The 20,948-nt window shown below is 42.2% G+C and overlaps 1 protein-coding gene across 1 annotated transcript in view; it reads right to left on the bottom strand.

The window, feature by feature from the left end:
- Positions 1-274: 274 nt before the first annotated feature.
- LOC139418737 (ADAM metallopeptidase with thrombospondin type 1 motif, 15a) overlaps positions 275-20,948 on the bottom strand; it is a 32,235-nt gene continuing 11,561 nt past the window's right edge. Inside the window, exons 4-8 of the mRNA XM_071168403.1 lie at positions 8,394-8,680; positions 7,849-8,026; positions 7,388-7,563; positions 3,699-3,874; positions 275-3,481 (exon numbers count right to left, since the gene is read on the bottom strand). Of these exons, the coding sequence (XP_071024504.1) occupies positions 2,680-3,481; positions 3,699-3,874; positions 7,388-7,563; positions 7,849-8,026; positions 8,394-8,680 (1,619 nt within the window). The 3' untranslated portion in view covers positions 275-2,679. The remainder of the gene's footprint in view (positions 3,482-3,698; positions 3,875-7,387; positions 7,564-7,848; positions 8,027-8,393; positions 8,681-20,948) is intronic.

A 20,948-nucleotide genomic window follows, 5' to 3' on the forward strand; every position in this document is an offset into this window, starting at 1 on the left:
CTTGTATTTTTGGTTGAGATGGATTTGTGTATGTTTACCATGATGACATAATCCTGTGGTTTAAATTTTACCCCCAAAACAACAGTTTACATTGATGACTTTTTCAAATCTAATGTATTTTTCACATAGATTCCATGTCACAAAACATTGACAAATTACATTGAGTCAACCAGTTTGTACCCAGTGGGAAGCTTTTTCATTTATCGTTGGCAACAAGCCTGAGGACGACTGTGAGAACCAAAGATATTTTGAAGAGGGGAAAAGGGGGAGTGAACAGATGTGTAAATGTTTTTATTTGGAATAAATATCTTGATGTCAAATACAATAAAAAAAATTGCCAGCGTAGATAACCCCCCCCCCCCCCCCCAAAAAAAAACATGAAAAAGTATTTACAATACTTATTTTGCGCAAAGCGGAATGGATGTATACATAGTATACAAAGACAGCCCATGCAAGGACATGACATTGCACTCTTTTGCTGTACAAAGTGCAAAAGATAAATGACAAATAAAATATTCCAAGTAATACAGGAACCATCGTGTAGATGGACAATGTGGTCCCTCTGAAGAACCAAAACAAGAAGCATATAATGGATTACAGGGGGTTTCATTAACTGTGTACAAAGAACAGCTTGCCTCTCGCCTTAGGGCTCCAGCTGTGGACAGGATGGAACAGAGAGCTCCAACAGAACACACATTCTGTCACAGTCTCAGAAAGATTAGGACATTTTTCTATACCACTTTGATGATTTAATTTCAACGATAATAACTTGGCTATTGCAACTAAGCCAAACACTTTGACAGGATTTCAGAAGCTGCACCGCTGGCTCAACAATTGGAATGATAAGGGCAACATTGAACACACAATCAAACCCAGTGATAAAGATGCTTACATGCTTGCTATGTCCTAGTACAAGTTCAAATACTGCATCTATACTAGCACACTACTTGGAAGAATGCATGCCCGACACCCACTGCTTAATTCCTTGTGGTCTGCCAGTGCAGATATTGGAACACACTGTCTGTCCATGTGTATGTGTGGAGGGGACGGTGGGGAAAGGGAGAATGAAAGGGAAAAGATATCTGCAAGTTAGCATTTCGTTGGACGGTGTACACTGAGTGTACAAAACATCATGAACACCTGCTCTTTCCATGACATAGACTGGCCAGGGGAATCTAGGTGAAAGCTATGATCCCTTATTGATTTAACTTGTTAAATCCACTTCAATCCGTGTAGAGGGAGGTAGAATCAAACAGGCTGAGTCAACATCGGTCTCTGCTAAACTGAACTGAACAACGTGGTAACGGCCGGTGAAGTCAGGGGCTGGGGGCGCAGCCTAACTTAGTGTGGGGCTGGGCGCAGCCTAACGTAGAGGATGATGACATCGCTGAAAGCTCTCTCTCTCTCGCTAACACACTGGTGTGGTGGTGACAGAGTGCAGACTACTACAGAGGCGTCGGTAGCGAGTTTCCTTTTTCCTTTCCCAGTTCGCTTCTAGGGACTGACTACACTACTGTATGGGGCTTTTTCTAAAGCAGCCAATAGGACGATTTTTGCATCTATTTCTGTAACAGTTTCCGTTACTGAAGTTCTGCTGTCTGTCAAAGTTCTGTAGAAAGTGAATGTCTTATGCTGCATCCAAGGACAGGTTTATTTCTGCTCTTCTGTATTGTTTGCAAGAGGAACACAAGGGAAACAGATATGATATCCCCATTGCACTACCCCTTTTTGTCATTACTAAAAAAATGTGTAGGCATATTTTCATGTCGTGGAGGATCAGAACACCATAGGAAAACAATTATTTTCATGGATCACGGAACAGACATCCTATCATCACATTCTATGCTTACCAAATTAATTCCTAATAAGAACATGTGAATTCTAGAACCAGGTGTGGAATAATTACCATGATACTGTATCTACTGGTAAAATCCGGTGCAATAATACTCAGTACAATGCTCTGTATAGTACAACCATTTCTCCTGATTCTTATTCTACCTCTGGACGTAAAGGGGATACAATAAGTATTTTTGCAGTATAAAGTATTCTCATGCAGTACAAGGGCATTATGATCTTGGTCCAGTTAGCAGATGGTTTTTCCATACTGTATGTTTTCTTTATATTTTCCCACAATGTCTGGCTTCAGGATAAGTAGGTGAGAAAGCTGTGTGGACAGTTGGCTTGCGAGCAACTTAGAGTTCTGCTATATCCCACAGAACCTGAACTTTACAACACCAGAGAGGGACAAGATGGTGCATTGGTTCCAGATTCATCAGGTCAACTGGATGGATTGCTGGCATATGGACATTCTAGAATACAATCTAGAATACATTGGGATTGTAACAAAAAATACAAACAACACCAACTGTTTCTGTAATATTGGCTCTTCAAAAGTGTTACCGGTAACCAACTAACCAATGACCTAAAGATTACAGCACAGTTCCCTCTCAGTCTCTCTGTCTTTCCAACAACATTGGGTCCTTCATTCTTCACATTTGTCCCATTCTGCAGGCAGATGCCAGATACACCAGAAACAAAGTTCAGGATCATTATTGGGATTGTTTATTCTTGTTGGTTTTGTCTTTTCTTTGTCAAATGCATTTTTGAAAAACACACCAGTCCATTGAGGAGGGATAGTACTGTAGACTAGGAGGCAACAAAAGGAGGGTTCATGGTGTGTTAACAGGGCTTTAGGTGACAGAAGTCCAGTTCCTGTGGCTTACGTTTCCCCGCACTGCAGTGGTCCCGGGGCAGCTGCAACCCCGTCTGCGTGGTACAGCGCAGCGGCCGCCTCTTGAAGCCTTTCCCGCAACTCCTGGAGCAGGGTGACCACTCCCCAATCTCCCACACCGGACAAGGGTCCCCACACACCCTGGTAGCCGAGGGCCTCACGATGGAGTCACAGTCCAGCCCTGGCTCTCCGTCCTGCCCCAGGCACTGCACCAGCCTCCCTTGCACCCCTCTCCCACACGTCACCGAACACTCGTCCCACATGGCCGCGGACCACTTACCTGGAATGGGTCCCTCAATACTGTATGAGGACTTCTTCAGGAGATCCCCTCCTTCTCCTCCCTTCTGCCCCCCGCCCACGTCCTCCGCTAGAACACTGTTATGTGACCTCGCCCGTTCCTCTTTCTTCTTGTCCTTGCTCTCGCGGGCTAGGTAGAAGGAGTAGCGGATGCGGGGAGGGGTCATTTGACCGACAGACAGGACCTCCACAGTGAGGGCCTCGCGGAGCGGCTTCACAGCCAGCAAGGTCTCTGCCAGGCCGGCCGTACCGCTGTACCTCAGCAGGCTACCCTTCACGATGATGTCCCTCTCCACGGCAGAAACCACGTAGTTCCCGTTAAGCAGGTACTGACCCTGGCTGTTCTTCACCGCCAGGTAGTTGTCATCACTCACCAGGCCCTTGTAGCCGCGCTGCCGTACGTCTATGTTGGATGCCCCCACCGGAAGCATAACCACAAAGTTGTAACCGTGTCTTTGGGGGAAAATAGAATACATTCATAAATCAGTAAAACCACTGTTATTAAACAGTTACAGTAATGTTAACAAAACCATTCCTTTTACATGGAATTCATCCAATCCATTCCTGTTATAGGAATTTGTGTCACTTGTAAACAATGACGACTTCCATGCATTACAAGATGGTTCTCTAAACACCTATGAGAAATTGCATAAATGGTCCGAGAACTCACATGGGTTTGGTGAAGAGTCCTGACACCTTCTTGCAGCTCTTGTTGTCACCTCCACAGGTGCCACACTTGTCAAACTTCTTGTTGGAGCCCAGCTTGCCGTCACAACCAGCCTTGATACACTTCCCCTGGACACACACTGCTGAGGAGTCTGGAGAACATGGGGTCCCATCCACCACCTGGGATACAGAGATAGATATATTTTATTACTCAACAAATGTTATGCAACATCAATAGCGGCAGGTAGCCTAGTGGTTTGAGCGTTGGACTAGTAACCGAAAGGTTGCAAGATCGAATACCTAAGCTGACCATGTAAAAATCTGTCGTTCTGCCCCAGTTAACCCACTGTTCTTAGGCTGTCATGTTAATAAGAATTTGTTCTTAACTGAATTGCCTAGTTAAATAAAGGTAAAATAATAAATAAATACAATTAAGTTCTGGGCTCTGAGATTAGTGTACATAACATACACAAACTATACATGCAAAACACCACACCTGAGGGGTATTTGAACGAAGCAGGTTTGAGGAGTTAGCGAGATAACTTTGGTCAACTCAGGATAACTGGTCATACGAAAGTGGAAAACCTTTTAGCCAGGTAAATTTCTATGCCCACGAATTCTTCAGAACTAACCTGCACCGGGCAGGCTAACTCCCGGAAAACGTACCCTGAGTGAAATGACTGAGCCGCGAGTTGAGGACCAAATGCAATCAGATTCTGTCCCTGTTGCAAAGATTGCGTCATCATTCCCTTCATTTGAGGAAGACGACTGATTAAATACTGTATTATTCAATAGTTTTTTTTGCGTGTTAAAAAAAACAGTAATGTTAAAATATCACATTGCACATTTAGTAAGAACACAATTAATTTAAAACGTCACGCAACGTAACCCTTTTGTATGACTTAATAAAGAAAGAAAATATATCGATAGGAGTGGGGGAAAAAATGTTTGTGTGTTGCTAAATAAGCACACCAAAGCACACAAAAGACGGCATTAACAATAAGTAATACAAAATAAAAAGTATATTTCACACCATCAAAAAATCATTTTGATTTCGGCACAAATGAAAATGTGGCACTGACTCGCACATGGATTGATATTTCAGCATTGTCTCAATGAAGAGTTTGTTGTTCGACTTGCCAAGTGCGACATGCACGTGCAGTTAAACGCCTGCTAGAGTTAGCGGCAGGCGGACGAGCAATATCCACTGTCATAGTATGGATGAACCCTGAGCTGGAAAGCGAAGCTAACTGAAGCTGGTTAGCTTTAGAAAACCCTAAGTAGATGTAGCTTGTTTTGTAAGATACCCCTCTGTTCTGTCCTACTGTGATCATTTTAGACACGCTTAGACTGAGCAAAATATGTAGTTTACATACAGCCTTATAGTTGGTTCTCACACCCTGAACATGACCCTACTAACGCATGATCAGCCTGTCTGGAGTGGAAGCAGTCGACCAGGTCAGTATGCTCAACAGTCTGTGTCGGCAGAGTCGGGACCATGGTGAAATATGTAGCTGATAACTCAACATGGTGTCTGTGAGTACTGCCTCAACTGAACTCAACTGCCTTTTTCCCATGACCCGGTCAAAACTGGGACCCAATTGAAGTCCCAATGTTTTAACCCTCCTGGTGTGTTCCGATCGAATTGGACCGATTTACAAGTATTCTCTCTGACAAATATAGTTAATTTAATCTTGTTGTCATAAGGTTCCATGACTTTGTCCACACAGGGCATCTGAACACACAAAATACATTTAGATGATTTTCATAACATTTTGGGTGTTTTATTTAACTTTTGTACACCTGTGGTGTTCCTAGTCAAAAATGACCGATCATTATAAATGAATGGGTGAGACTACAATTACTGTATAAAATTGAGTGGCAACCCCAACGGGAACCTTTCCCCAATAGAATCTTTCTGCCACGGGAACTACACCTGTTGGCATTCTCACAAACATTCACAACATTGTTTCAATAATATATAGAACTTTTCTCACAGCTCTGGTATATGAAACCTTTTTGAGGCCTTGCTCACAATTCATTCTGTGGCAGCACAATGACCAAACGATATACTGTATGTGAGGCTCTTGATCATATATTTGATCTTGACACTGGTGAGGAGGAGAGAGGCCTTGTTAAACTTTGACACAAAGTAGTCTGTGATAAATAGCACAATATGTTTCATCTGAGTATTTGTTAGAGTCAAAATAATCCATACATTATGCTTTTTTTACTCAAAAACGAGTTGTGTGAGTTTAGGTCAATGAGGCCTACAGGCCTTGTAATGTTCACAATAACTTAAGTTGATAAAAAGATCTAACACAACATTAGGTGATAACATTAGCTATAATGGGGTGGTCATTTTGGACAGGGAACACAGAATTAATTAACATGAAACGAACACAACAGGAGGGTTAAATAAACATACTTGTTCTCAGAAACTCTGTTCCAGTATTGACCAGTAAGAGACTCATGTCTCTCTGCATATCTGCCCCTGCTCTGAAAGCCTGATAGTGTGACGGCAATGTGAAGTGGAGTTTGTGGACTGTGGAACCCGCAACTCCATGCCGTGACTGAGGCTCCTGCTCTGTCTCACTCCACACCACTCTATCTGAACAAGATAAGCCTTGTCTCCATGCCCTCCTTCTCTCTCTACATTCCCTCCTCATTCCTTTCTTCTTAGACGCTGCTCTCATAGGTCAGTTCATCTGCATGTACGTGTGTGTGTGTGTGTGGGGGGGGGGGGGGGGGGGGGGGGGGGGGTTGTCACATCATCTCATAATGCTTGACTGCCTGCAATTGTTCTTTTCATGTCTTTACTACTGATACTGTACTGTAACATCTGAAATACCAGTCAAACATTATGCTTTAGTAATTCTGGACAAAAACATATCTCAGGTGGTCTGGACATGTGTAAGAGAGGTCTTCACGGATATACCCTAACCCGATTACCCGAGATCCGACACGATATTCGAACAGGTCAGATATTCTGTAGTTGACCCTTGGATCCCGGGTTTGATCACGCTCGGTCGCCAGGGATTTCGGATGTGTCTGACAATATGTGAAATACCGACCAGATCCAAAACTGTATTTGAAGAAGAAAATATCCTGATGAAAATAAATATTCCCCATGAATCACGTTTGCTACACATGGCAGTTGTCAAAAGCATGAATCTCTCTCCTCTGCCTGTCTGCCTCTTTCTCTGACTGGCTTGATCTCTTGCTGTAGCGGACATGCTACATTGTTTCAACTGGACCCTCCCAAGGGGGAAGTGTTCAGGTAGCATATTCCATGATATTTCTACTGGAGATATGAGATCAGCAATATGTTGTTATTTCATACCAAGGCGCAGTGGTTACTTACGCCTATCGAGAAGGAGAGTGTTGGAAAGATCTTTCAAACCCAGTGAGGAACTACTGCTTACATTTACACACAGACCAGGTACTTTTATGCGTGCTCAAGCTAAAAATGACCTGGTCCTGTCGGTGTCGGTGGGAATTTAATGGATCCAATTCCATTCGGATCGCAATTTCGGGATCCGAAAAGACCTCTGATGTGTAGTGGTTAACAATGCTGCTTCTAGCACACGTACCATGTCTTCATGGTTTCAAATGTGCCTGTTGCTAACCTTAGGTTTGAGGGTATAGAATAGAATAGAATAAAATAGAATAGGAAGATGGCTGCTAACTAACCTTGGGTGCAAGAACGTAGAAGTATCCGGTGCCGTTGGCCCTGCAAATGAGCTTGCACTTGTCCTTGGGGGAGACCCCGGAGTACTTGGGGACCCAGACCACCGAGGGGGTAAGCCGGTTGGTGTTGAGGCTGAACCCGTTAAATGCCTCACACTGCTCCTCGCGGTAGCTTTTACCTAAGACGGAGAGAGAGGTCAGTTAGAGGTGAGGAACAACCATACAGTCATGTTGATTTAATGTGTACTGTCCCAGTAAAACAAAATGTAACAAAGTAAAAGTAATAGAGTAAAGTAGTTATAGGTTTTTAGAGATGACCTGGCAGGGATCACCTCTCTTGGAGCAAGGTACAACATGTTGCCATGGTCCGGAAGAAGTGGAGTGAGCTCATTGACCTTACAAAATGTCCCAAAGGGAATAGAGAGGATTAAGTAATTAAATATAGGTCTTGGGCCGACTCTTACCTGTGTCAGAGCAGGGGTTCAGGCTACAGGAGCGGTACTTGACCCGGACCCCTTGGCAGTATTTGCCCCCGTTGGAGGGCACTGGGTTGTTACACTCCCTCTTGGCCAGTTGGACACCCCCGCCACACGTACGGGAGCAGGAGCCAAACGAACCCCACCTCCCCCACCGCCCGTCCACCTGGGGTGAGGTTATAACAGGTTATTATACGGCTATAACAGTTATTAAAGTGTTATTACATGGTTCTTATAAGCGATATGACAACATGGCCTATGTCAGTGGCCAATGCTCCAGCGTGAGTAAAATACCTAAATAAGTATGTTTGACAACATGGGGCTTGCGTCATTCACACCACAGTGGAAGGGCATTCACATCTCTACTGACATGACATATCTCACACTGGTGTGAGAATTGCTTGAAAGCTTGAAGTGTTTGAAGTGTGTTGACGAGTGTTGGACGAGCGAGTGTGTGTGTGTATGTGTGTGTGTGTGTGTGTGCGTGCCTGCCCACCTGCATGTGCATGCATGTGCATATCTCACAGCCTTACCTTAGTCTTGTGTATATCCATCTTATCCATGCAGACGCCTCTCATACACAACTTTCCATCCCCACAGGCGGTGCCATCAGCCCAAGGGAAGTGACGTGTCTGACACACCAGCTGGCCCCGGGACTTCCCTGTACACCAGAGCCGACCACAGGGCGGCTGCATGAAGGGACAGGGCTTGGAGCCATCTCCGAAGGCCAGCTCACACTGCCGGTCCAGGCTGTAGGAGGATCCAGGGAGGACTTCAGGCAGGGCCAGAGGCTTCAGGGGCTGATCCAGCAGACACTCACCTAGTGAACAGAGAGAGAGAAATACAGGCCATGAGTTGCACAGCTACACCAACAGAGGTTTTTTTACTCCAACTCTTAGTAAGGCTGAGCTTACTGTATTTCAAGTGCCTTCAATTCAAGTGTTTAACTGCTCTGTCTTTTTGCATCCTTTCTCTATTTTTCTGTAGTGAAACACTTTGCACGTGAGGATTAGGATTTTCAAAAGTTTGTGTGAGTAGGTACGTGTGTATCTCTGCGTGTGTGCACGTGTGTGCAGATTAAACAAGTGCACAATCTCTCAGCCAGTCACCCAGTTGTGACCCTGTGACGTCGACCCCTTTGAAGACGGCGCTTCAGAAACTGCTGATAGTTCATTACACTTAGCTGTTAAAGACCAAACACACACACACACACACACACACACACACACAGGAGGTGATACGTCTACCTCCTAAAACATACACACGCAATTTCTTGACTTGGCCAAGTCTAGTTTAACCCATTAGTGTGCTGTTCCATAGACGTCTGCCTAGTGTCTGCCTAATGTCTGCCTCTGCCCTGCTGAGTAGAGTAACGATCACACACACACACAAGCACACAGACATGCACACACACATGTGAACGCACAGACATATACAGAGACACATGACCACACACACACACAAACAGATATATGCAAATTCATTGACCTAAGGCTAGGGTTGCAAAGGGTTGGAATCTTTCTGGTGAAATAGCAGCTTACAGCAAAGTGTGTTTAAATGATTTCCAACTTGTTAACAATTTCTGCTAGTTAGTTTTTGCTACCATGTGGGTTTTAGCTTGCTAACTGAGGAGTGTGCTAACTGCTAACTGAGGAGTGTGTTAAATCACCTGTTTCCATACATCCCAGTCATTTTAAAACATTTATCTTACAAAGCAGTTGTTTAATCTAACTGCTGAACTATTTATCTATACATGGAATTGTATTTGTTGTTTTTTTTACTCATTTTTTTCTAATCTTTACAGGAAAATCCACAGGCACTATCTGATTGATGTGTGGAGACATTTCACTGCAGCTAATGTAGAAGGAAAAGCTGTGTACATTTGCAAATACTGTGCCAAATCATATGTGAAGAATGCAACAAAGATGCAGAATCATCTGGTGAAGTGCATAAAGTTCCCTCAGCGCTCACAACAAGCAACCTCTGACAAAAGTCCCTCTACTTATATTTGAAGGGGAAATTATGAATCAGACATCTTATCGATAGCAACAGCTCATGGTCCTCCTGGAATCAGATATTTTTTTTGACTCAATGGAGGAATGTAGTCAGAGAAATGCTGATGAATGTCTTGCTCGAGATGTGTATGCAACTGGTTCACCTCTGATACTCACAGGCAATGTGTATTGGAAGAGATTTCTGAATGTTCTTCGCCCAGCATACACCCCTCCAACCAGACATGCTTTATCCACTCATTTGCTGACTTCAACAGAGTTCAAGTGAAGGTCAAGCAAATCATAGAGAAAGCAAACTGTATTGCATTCATCTCTGATAGGTGGTTGAATGTTCGTGGGCAAGGAATAATTAACTACATCATCTCCACCCCTCAACCAGTATTCTACAAGAGCACAGACACAAGGTACAACAGACACACCGGTCTCTACATAGCAGATGAGCTGAAGGCAGTCATCAATGACCTTGGACCACAGAAGGTATTTGCACAGGTGACAGACAATGCTGCAAACATGAAGGCTGCTTGGTCTAGAGAGGAGGAGTCCTACCCTCACATCATACCCATTGGCTGTGCTGCTCATGTATTGAATCTGCTCCTCAAGGACATCATGGCACTGAAAACAATGGATACACTCTACAAGAGAACCAAGGAAATAATTAGGTATGTGAAGGGTCATCAATTAGAGCAGCAATCTACCTCCCTAAGCAAAGTGAGAAGAATAAGAGCACCACATTGAAGCTTCCCAGCAACACCCATTGGGGTGAAGTTGTCATCATGTTTGACAGTCTCCTGGAGGGGAAAGAGTATCTCCAAGAAATGGCCATATCACAGTCTGCCGATATGGACAGCCCCATCAAGAGGATCCTCCTGGATGATATATTTTGGGAGAGAGTGGTAAGCAGCCTGAAACTCCTGAAACCTATAGCAGTAGCCATTGCACGGATTGAGGGAGACAATGCCATCCTGTCTGATGTTCAGACTCTACTTGCAGATGTAAGAGAAGAAATCCATACTGCCCTGCCCACTTCACTGTTGCTCCAAGCAGAGGACACTGCTGTTCTGAAATACATCAAAAAGCGTGACGACTTCTGCCTGAAGCCCATACACGCCACAGCGTACATGTTGGACCCCAAGTTTACTGGTTAAAGCATCCTGTCTGGTGCAGAGATCAACAAGGCCTATGGTGTCATCACTACCGTGTCTCACCACCTTTGCCTGGATAAGGGCAAGGTTCTTGGCAGTCTGGCGAAGTACACTTCCAAACAAGGGCTTTGGGATGGAGATGCAATATAGCAGTCGTGCCAACATATCTCATCAGCCACCTGGTGGAAGGAACTTTATGGATCTGAGGCTCTTTCCCCTGTGGCCTCCATCAATCCTCCAAATCCTACCAACATCAGTCGCCTCAGAGCACAACTGGTTCTTGTTTGGGAACACACACACCAAAGCACGCAACAGGCTGACCAACACAAGGGTTGAACAATTGGTGGCCATCCAGGCAAATTTGAGGCTTTTTGAGCCTGACAATGAGCCATCCTCAACAAAGTTGGAAAGTGACAGTGAAGATGAGGCCTCAGAGTCTGATGTTCAAGAGGTGGACATTGAGGAGGTCCAGGGAGAAGACATGGAAGTCTGAGAGGAAAACAACCAAAGTTTTTGTTTCTATCATTTTACAGATGTATGTTGAAAACATTTTTGGGAGATGCGATGGATCATTGGGGATCATTCAATATTCCCTTTATTTTGTTGTTCAGTGAAATCATCCCACGTGTGAAGAGTCAACTAATTTAATTAAAGTCCAATTCGTTTTTTTCTATTGGAAGCATTTATCATTTGCAATTATGTCAACTTATGATAAGGTAAAAGGTTTATGTTTCTGTCTCCATGTGATATGGTAAATATATCCAATACAAAAAAAATATTAATGTGCATATATTTCCAATAATTCCCATATATTACCGATAATTCCTATATATTCCCGTTAATTCCCACGGAATCTTTCCACCTCTGAATATTCCCCAAAATGTGCAACCCTACCTAAGACAGCACACCTGAGTGACAAAAGCCCTGCAGAGTGGAGTTACGATAAGAAGAAGAAGCACAGAGCAGAGGGCCTAGCTGTTTCCAGGAAAAGTCTAATAATAACTCAGGTTTGACAGGCCTGTGTTACACAACATCAAAAGGCCAGACTGAATTGGAAGTGTCGGACGGTCTGTGACTTAGCACTCAGTGAGACTCTCCTAACTTCTCAATACACTCAAATCTAATTTTATTTGTCACATGCTTCGTAAACAAAAGGGGCATAATAACAGTGAAAGGCTTACTTACAGGACCTTCCCAACAATGCAGAGAGAAAGATTAAAAAAAAAACATGTATATATACATTATCATTCAAAAGTTTGGACACACCTACTCATTCAAGGCTTTTTCTTTATTTCACTATTTTCTACATTGTAGAATAATAGTGAAGACATCAAAACAATGAAATAACACATATGGAATCATGTAGTAACCAAAAAGGTGTTAAACAAAGGTTATAAAGTAGTCACTAGCCTTTCTTGATAATTCCTGCAATACAGCCTGTTCAGAACTTTGGTGAAGGTTTAAACCAGTTTGCAAGTGTTTTATTTCATTCTCTTCAGCCATTTTCTTTGGCCAAATGAAGTTCCAAATGCAATGTTGTGTTTGCTGTGATATTTTCCCTTTAGCAATAACTTGACTTATGATATTACATTACCTTAAGTTTAGAAACGGTTTTGACAGTTTGGTGTGGTGTGATATGAAGGCAGTGTGAACTGGCACTCCAACTGTCTATGACAGTAGAACTTGAGGAAAAAAATTTTAGGCCTACCAAAGATTCTCCTATAATCTAACATACAATGCTTATCTTTATTAAAAAATATTAGGATAATAAATTTACGAATTTAGCCTCCTATGTCTATATCTGTATAGCAGACGCAGTAGCCTAATTCCTTACATGTCGGTGTCATAGCATGCCACTGGCATATCTGTATCTCTCTCTCTGGGGCTAGGCCTAAGCATCTCTTCCTTTTACATTTTATTTAAAAATATTAATATCATAGAGTGGATGCATAAGTCTATAGGCCTATATGCATGCAATTCTCTGATGCATTTAGTGCTCAAATCTAACGGCTGAACCGTTAGGTGGACAATAATTATTTTAGGAAAGTAAAACTCAATAAAACCATATGCTATAGTTTTGCATATGCTACACATCGAAAATCAAAACATATAGAATAGTGTTTTTGTAATTTGTTGTAGGCTGTTTTTAAGGACATGTAAATCATTTGGTGTCACGGCTGGCTGAAGGACTGGACCAAGGTGCAGCATGGTAAGCGTACATTTTCTCTTTATCAAAAATGATGCCGACAAAACAAAGAACAAAACCAAACTGTGAAGCTTTGGGCTATGTGCCCTGAACAAAGTCAAAGTTAACTTCCCACAAAACAGGTGGGGGATAAGGGTACCTAAGTATGGTTCTCAATCAGAGACAAAGTTAGACAGCTGTCCCTGATGGAGAACCATACCAGGCCAATACATAGAAATACAAAACATAGAAAAAAGGACATAGAGTGCCCACCCTAGTCACACCCTGGCCTAACCAAAATAGAGAATAAAAAGTCTCTCTATGGCCAGGGCGTGACATTTGGCCAATAGCCCTAGGTTTTTGATGCCGCTGGCTGCGTGTGTGGATGCCCTAATGGGTTACTCCCCAATGCACATAGATGACCAATACATTTTTCAAATGAAAATGAAAATCGTCACTTGTCCAGCGCAGAGTTTCTGTTAGAAGGTAATAGCCGGCTTTTGGACGATAAAAACAATAGAAAAGGTGATAAATAAAATTAGCACTGGCCAATTGTCCTGGAGAAGAAAAAAAATCACATTGCAAAATAATCATTTTTAGCCTATTCATTGATGGAAAAACCAGTCAATACATTTGACCGGTCATGCGTATCGGTCTATGGGTTAATTTGCATAATTTTGTGGAATAAAATTGGCACGCAGTGGTTCCTCGATTAAAAGTTGTGTCATACTGCAGCACACCTTGCTGCAGCATTCTATGGCATGTTATTTAATTGTCAGCCATTTTTTATGTTAATGCAAGTTAGTGCTAGTTTGACCACCAGAGTTAGTGCTAGTTTGACCACCGAGGAAAATAAAAACAAAACCCTCAGGGTTTCCTTTAGGATGGAATGGAAAATATTGCACTGTACAACGTGACGGTCGGGAGCAGGCTACAGCATAAGAAGATTGGAGGATTCTAAATTAATATCTAAGGGGCATAACATTTCCGCACCCTAATTGTAGTGTGACCAATACTCCTTTCGCCTATGATAAGCCTACAGTATATCTAAAAAGATATATCTTAAGAATATCATGGAATATAATTGAACATTTTAGTTTCTCCATGCTTGTCTCATAGCAGCGAGAAACGGTGCTGAAATAGACGTCCACAGAGGGAAGGCTATTTATAATGATATTTTGTCGATTTTTTTTTTTTTAAACAACAGTGAGCGATTGTAATCTGAATAAAGGACAAAATATATAGCACTGCTAATGGCCATAACGATGATGTACAACGTAACCATGTGCGTTTGAAAGAGTATTTTCCAGTAAGCAACAATTTGTTTGCCTTCATTAGACAAATTTGTTCCAATATTTCTGTAATTCAGTGATTTATTCTCATAGTAATTCGTTATGGATCCAAAGCTAAATCAACATCTGCATTTTGAAAAAGTATTTTTATCATTATTTTATTAATGAAAGCATAAAGATGCTGATGAGGAAATACAGTACTGTAAAGTATATGCTTTTACATTTGGATAATAAAGCATTTAAAGCATTTTGAAGATATAAGCCACCTGCATTTGTTTATTAGGCCAATGTGCAGTCTGACAAGTAAGCATAGCCTACAATACATACTGTAGTAAACATGGGAAAGTGCCTAATTCCTTACATAAGGGAGAGCAGGCCATGTCCAGACTTTCTCGGTGACCTCAAGTACCTTCAATGATGGCTGTACTAGAGAATGCAGGCACAGGGAGACTGGGGTTCAATTCCCTGACGGGGAGGAAGGAGTAGGCTGTCCTTGTAAATAAAAATTTGTTCTTAACTGATTCCATATGTGTTATTTCATAGTTGTGATGTCTTCACTATTATTCTACAATGTAGAAAATAGTCAAAATAAAGAAACATCCTGGAATGATTAGGTGTGTCAAATTTAGATTGTTACTTGCTTAGTTAATTAGATTAATATTATGGTGTTTCTATTCCAAGAAAAAACGTTAGGAAGGAATGGAGAATATGGCGCTGTACAACGTGACGGTCGGCAGTACAGTACTTGGCTATTTAGCTAAAGAATCCCCATGTCATGTGGACAGGGCACGCGGGAGACCGGGGTTCAATTCCAAGACGGGGAGGAAGGAATAGGCTGTTCTTGTAAATAAGAATTTGTTCTTACCTGACTTGCCTAGTTAAATAAAGGTTACACTAACAGCATAACATATCTGCGACCTAATTTTTTATTATAGTCTAACCAATATCCAAACGGAGATTAAGTGAAAATAAAAACCTCAATTGATTTATCAAGACCAGTCCCCATGCTTGTCTCAGAGCAGCGCAAAACGGTGCTAAAATAGTTGTAGGCTTTTGCTTCAAATCCTATATTGCTTCTAACTCCAATATGCTCTTTAAATAAATAAGACCTACACCACTTTAACAGCAAATTACTCAACACTAGTGAGACTCATGTCGCCTACGGTAGGCCTACACTAGATCGAAAAATATGACGTGACTCTCCGCCAATAATTACATATAGAGAGTTGAAGGATTCTAGGTTAAAACTAAAAGCCACCTCATGGGTCTCCTGGTGGCGGCCGGCACAGGTATCAAACCTGCATCTGTAGCAACGCATTTTACATGTGGGAGCCCCCATCCACTCCGGAGCTCCCATCTACAAAGTATCAAAATACAGAGAGGTGTTGGTTAAGGTATATTGTCCTGCTAATAGCCCATAATGGTAAGCTCAAATAAAAAGTTATAATAAAAAGTAACACAATAAGAATAACAATAACAAGGCTATATACAGGGGGCACTGGTACCAAGTCAGTGTGCAGGGTACAGGCTACTTGAGGTCATCTGTAGGTGGGGGCGAAGTGACTATGCATAGGTAACAAACAAACTGCAAGTAGTAGCAGTGTACAAGAGGGGGGGTCAATGTAAATTGTCCAGTGGGGATTTTTATGAATTGTTCAGCTGTCTAATGTCTTGGGGGTAGAAGCTGTTGAGGAGCCTTTTGGTCCTAGACTTGGCGCTCCGGTGCCGTTTGCCGTGCTGTAGCAGAGAAAGCGGTCTATAACTTCGGTGACTGGAGTCTCTGCCAATTTTATGGGCTTTCCTCTGACACCGCCTATTATATAGGTCCTGGATGGCAGGCAGTTTAGCCCCAGTGATGTACTGTGCTGTACACACTACCCTCTGTAGTGCCTTGCGTTCGGAAGCCGAGCAGTTGACGTACCAGGCAGTGATGCAACCAGTCAGGATGTTCTCGAAGTTGCAGCTGTAGAACCTTTTGAGGATCTGAGGACCAATGCCAAATATGTTCAGTTTCCTAAGGGGGAATAGGCTTTGCCGTGCCCTCTTCAAGACTGTCTTGGTGTGTTTGGACCATTCTAGTTTGTTGGTGATGTGGACACCAACGCACTTGAAGCTCTCAACCTGCTCCACTACAGCCCCATCGATGAGAATAGGGGCGCCCCACCCTCCTTTTCCTGTAGTCCACAATCATCTCCTTAGTCTTGGTTAAGTTGAGGGATAGGCTGTTATTCTGGCACCACCCAGCCAGGTCTCTGACCGCCTCCCTATAGGCTGTCTAGTCGTTGTCGATGATCAGGCCTACCACTGTTGTGTCGTCTGCAAACTTAATGATGGTGTTGGAGTCCTGCCTGGCCACGCAGTCATGGGTGAACAAGGAGTACAGGAGGGGACTGAGCACGCACTCGAGGGGCTCCAGTGATGAGGATCAGCGTGGCAGATGTGTTTCTACCTACCCTCACCACCTGGGGCGGCCCGTTAGGAAGTCCAGGATCCAGTTGCAGACAGAGGTGTTTAGTGCTAGGATCTTATGAGCTGTGAGGGTACTATGGTGTTGAACACTGAGCTGTAGTCAATTAATAGCATTCTTACGTAGGTGTTCCTTTTGTCCAGGTGGGAAAGGACAGTGTGGAGTGCAACTTGGAGTGGGTCTAGGGTTTCTGGGATAATGGTGTTAATATGAGCCATTACCAGCCTTTCAAAGCACTTCATGGCTACGGATGTGAGTGCTACGGGTCTGTAGTCATTTAAGCAGGTTGCCTTAGTGTTCTTGGGCAGAGGGACTATGGTGGTCTGCTTGAAACAGTGCCATGGAGATTTTCTGTCCATTAAAATAACATAAAATTGAAAGAAGGCCCATTTTATTGCTTCTTTAATCAGAACAACAGTTTTCAGCTGTGCTAACATAATTGCAAAAAGGTTTTCTAATGATCAATTAGCGTTTTAAAATGACAAACTTGGATTAGCTAGCACAACGTGCCATTGGAACACATGAGTAATGGTTGCTGATAATGGGCCTCTGTACACCTACGTAGATATTCCATTTAAAAAAAATCTGCTGTTTCCAGCTACAATAGTCATTTACAACATTAACAATGTCTACACTGTATTTCCGATCAATTTGATGTTATTTTAATGGACAAAAAATTTGCTTTTCTTTCAAAAACAAGGACATTTCTAGGTGACCCCAAACTTTTGAACGGTAGTGTATATTTGTTATGTAGGGTATCTTATTTATCACACGCGCACAGCTTTTATAAGCCCAATCGTTGCTCAATCATTTGAAATGCAATCGCATGTTGAAAATCATTTTTCTGGCCACGATTAAAAACAGCAACAGAAAAATCTCATCTCGTAATTGTAGCGCGATTCCCTTTTGCCTTTCAAATGCATAGGCAATGGAAGGCAGGCTTCATCAGCGCGCCACACAACACTTTGCAATGTGCTGGAGGCAATACACATTTTGAAAAAGTATAGCTATTTGTTTGAAACCTGAAAGTTTTACTACATATTGTACTTTGCTTCAAGGTAGTCTCGGCAAAATCCAACCATATCTGTATAGGCAATTATATTATAAAGACTTCCATATGCCATTGAAACCAGTAGCCTATTTTTCTCATGTTCTATTGGTTTTCAACTTTCTTTCATTGTCCAGTAACCAAAGGCACAGTCCTAGTCATATTAGCAACCCATGCTAGTTGTTGCATCTTTAGATCTCCCCTCTTTCTAAATTTCGAAAGGATATTTTCATATCTGTCACTTTGACAATGGTATTTTCATGCTAATTGCATTATGAAACGAACATTCACGCGTAGCCTACTGTCTTGTGCACATTGTTGCGCTTATAATGTGAAGACACAGACTAATAGTGCATCAACATTTTCTGATCTGTTGCATCAGACTCATTGATTTTTGTATGTTTTTTTATGTAGCCTAGGCCCAGTGTTGTGTTCGAGACCACCTAAAGCGAGACAAATTCAAGACCAAGACCGGAGAAAATCGAGTCCGAGTCAAGACCAAGACCGGAGGGAGGTCGAGTCCGAGTTGACACCGAGACCGGGAGAGGGACAAGCAGGTTCGAGACCAATTCAATTCCAAGAACATAAAAAAGACCATAATTCAAGACCATAATTGTAATTCTTTGTCCAGTATTTCTGCATATTTCAGAAGAACATATGGATTCTATAGACATTCAGAATGGTAAACAAATGCATGCTGAGGGCAATTATTACTAACCCAAACACAGCGGGGAACAATGAGGACCTTCTACGCCTTCAGAGGGCTAAGGATTTCTAATATAATAAAAACAACAATAATTACAATTATATTATTATTTTCAATCATGTTCTGATTTAATCTCTTCAGTTCAGATTTTGTCTTTGGCGAGATAAATCTACCTAGCTAATTCAGCCATTAGCTAGGCCATGAGAAGCTGGATAGAAGGCACATGCCATTTAACTGTATTAGGGCAACATTTGGGAGTGACAGTGGAATTGTCACGTTCTGACCTTTATTTCCTTTGTTTTGTATTTATTTAGTATGGTCAGGGCGTGAGTTGGGAGGGCAGTCTATGTTTGTTTTTCTATGATTTGGGTATTTCTATGTTTCGGCCTAGTATGGTTCTCAATCAGAGGCAGGTGTCATTAGTTGTCTCTGATTGAGAATCATACTTAGGTAGCCTGAGTTTCACTGTGTGTTTGTGGGTGATCTGTTCCTGTCTCTGTGTTTGCACCAGATAGGACTGTTTAGGTTTTCACTTTTCTTGTTTTGTTTAGTCTGTTCATGTATAGTTGTCTTTATTAAAAACATGAATAACCACCACGCTGCATTTTGGTCCGCTTCTCCTTCACCACAGGAAAACCCTTACAGGAATAAACCAATCACATTTTAATTTGTAATGGGTGGGACAGTTTTTACCAAAAATACGTATGGAAACTTCTGCCTTATCAAAGGCCAACAGATCACTGTGCAATAGCGAGCAGTAGTTTTCCCAGGGTCTAGCTAGCTATCTTTTGTTGTTGGCTAGTTTGCAGCGGCTGCAACAGGTGTTATCGAAGAGGATGTTGTTGCTAATTTGTTAGCTTCTCCCTTTTCAAGAATAACTTTTAACAAGAAGTTAACCTTTAACTGCAGTGGGCTAAATCAGGGTCACACAGAGTGATTCTTAGTAGTCTTAAAAAAAATGCATTTAAAAAAAGTATACACCTCACACATGGTTATGGACTTAAAAAAAAGACACTTATACCATGTCAGATATAGAACTAAAATGTATTCAAATTGTTGTTCGCATCCCAATATTACACTTTATTTACATCACAGAAGACTGAAATATAACAAAACTGTTTGACATAGAAACACTTGATATGAATTTTATATTTATAATCTTTACTAATTACACAATTATTAAAATTATTAATATCCTTCCACCTTTGAGGCCAAAGAAGGCACTTTTGGTCATTGACTGCAGGGAAGGGTTGTTTCAAATGATTATCATCTGGTGAGTGGAACTGTGTTGTTGTTTTTTTGCTCAATCTGATTGGGTGGGCCTGGCAGGGCCCCAGTGGTTGGGCCTGTGTCCAACCAGGCCCACTCATGCCTATGCCCCTGATGCAAACAGCACATGATGACTGAAATCACAAATAGCCTACTAACCAAGACATCAGACTAACATTTTTTAATACCTGGTTTGCATACCCATTGTTGCCTTAGTTAGCATTTATTGGTAGATATCATAAGTTGAAACGTCTTTCCTACCTACCAGCTGTGGGTGACATTCTTCTGTGAGCTGCTCCATGCCAAAACCAGTTAAGAGCTTGCCGCTCTTGCTGCCTGCCTGCAGATGATATTTTGCTGAAACTAGGCTATGTGAGCAGCGTGCATGTGAATATATTTCACGTGTTTTGCAATTGTGTAGGCAGGATTCCACTATTGTACTACATACTTGATATTGTATACCTCTACTACACTACTTTGTTACACATAACTGGGGATTAAGAAGTGAGTAAATGCAATGCCCACTGAAAGAAAAGTGGGTATACGGCATATACCTGCATTTAAAAACTGGATGGTTCGAGCCCTGACAGCCTTGATATATCAGGCCATATACCACGGGTATGACAAAAACATGTATTTTTACTGCTCTAATTACATTGGTAACCAGTTTATAAAAGCAATAAGGCACCTCAGGGGTTTGTGATATATGGCCAATATACCACGGCTAAGGGCTGTTGAGTCCACCCCCCACCCTGTTGAGTCCACCTGTCTTATTGCTTAAATATCCCCCACTACACCACTGGCTTAAATAGCCCCCGCTATCCATAAAAAAAAAAATCATCTGTGAATCTGTTGGGGCGGTATGCAAAGTGGGTCCAGGGTGTCTCAGATGATGGTGTTGATGTGAGCCATGCATTTCATGGCTACAGATGTGAGTGCTACGGGGCGATAGTCAATTAGACAGGTT

The sequence above is a fragment of the Oncorhynchus clarkii genome, chromosome 10 (assembly GCF_045791955.1).
Source record: "Oncorhynchus clarkii lewisi isolate Uvic-CL-2024 chromosome 10, UVic_Ocla_1.0, whole genome shotgun sequence".
NCBI lineage: Eukaryota > Metazoa > Chordata > Actinopteri > Salmoniformes > Salmonidae > Oncorhynchus > Oncorhynchus clarkii.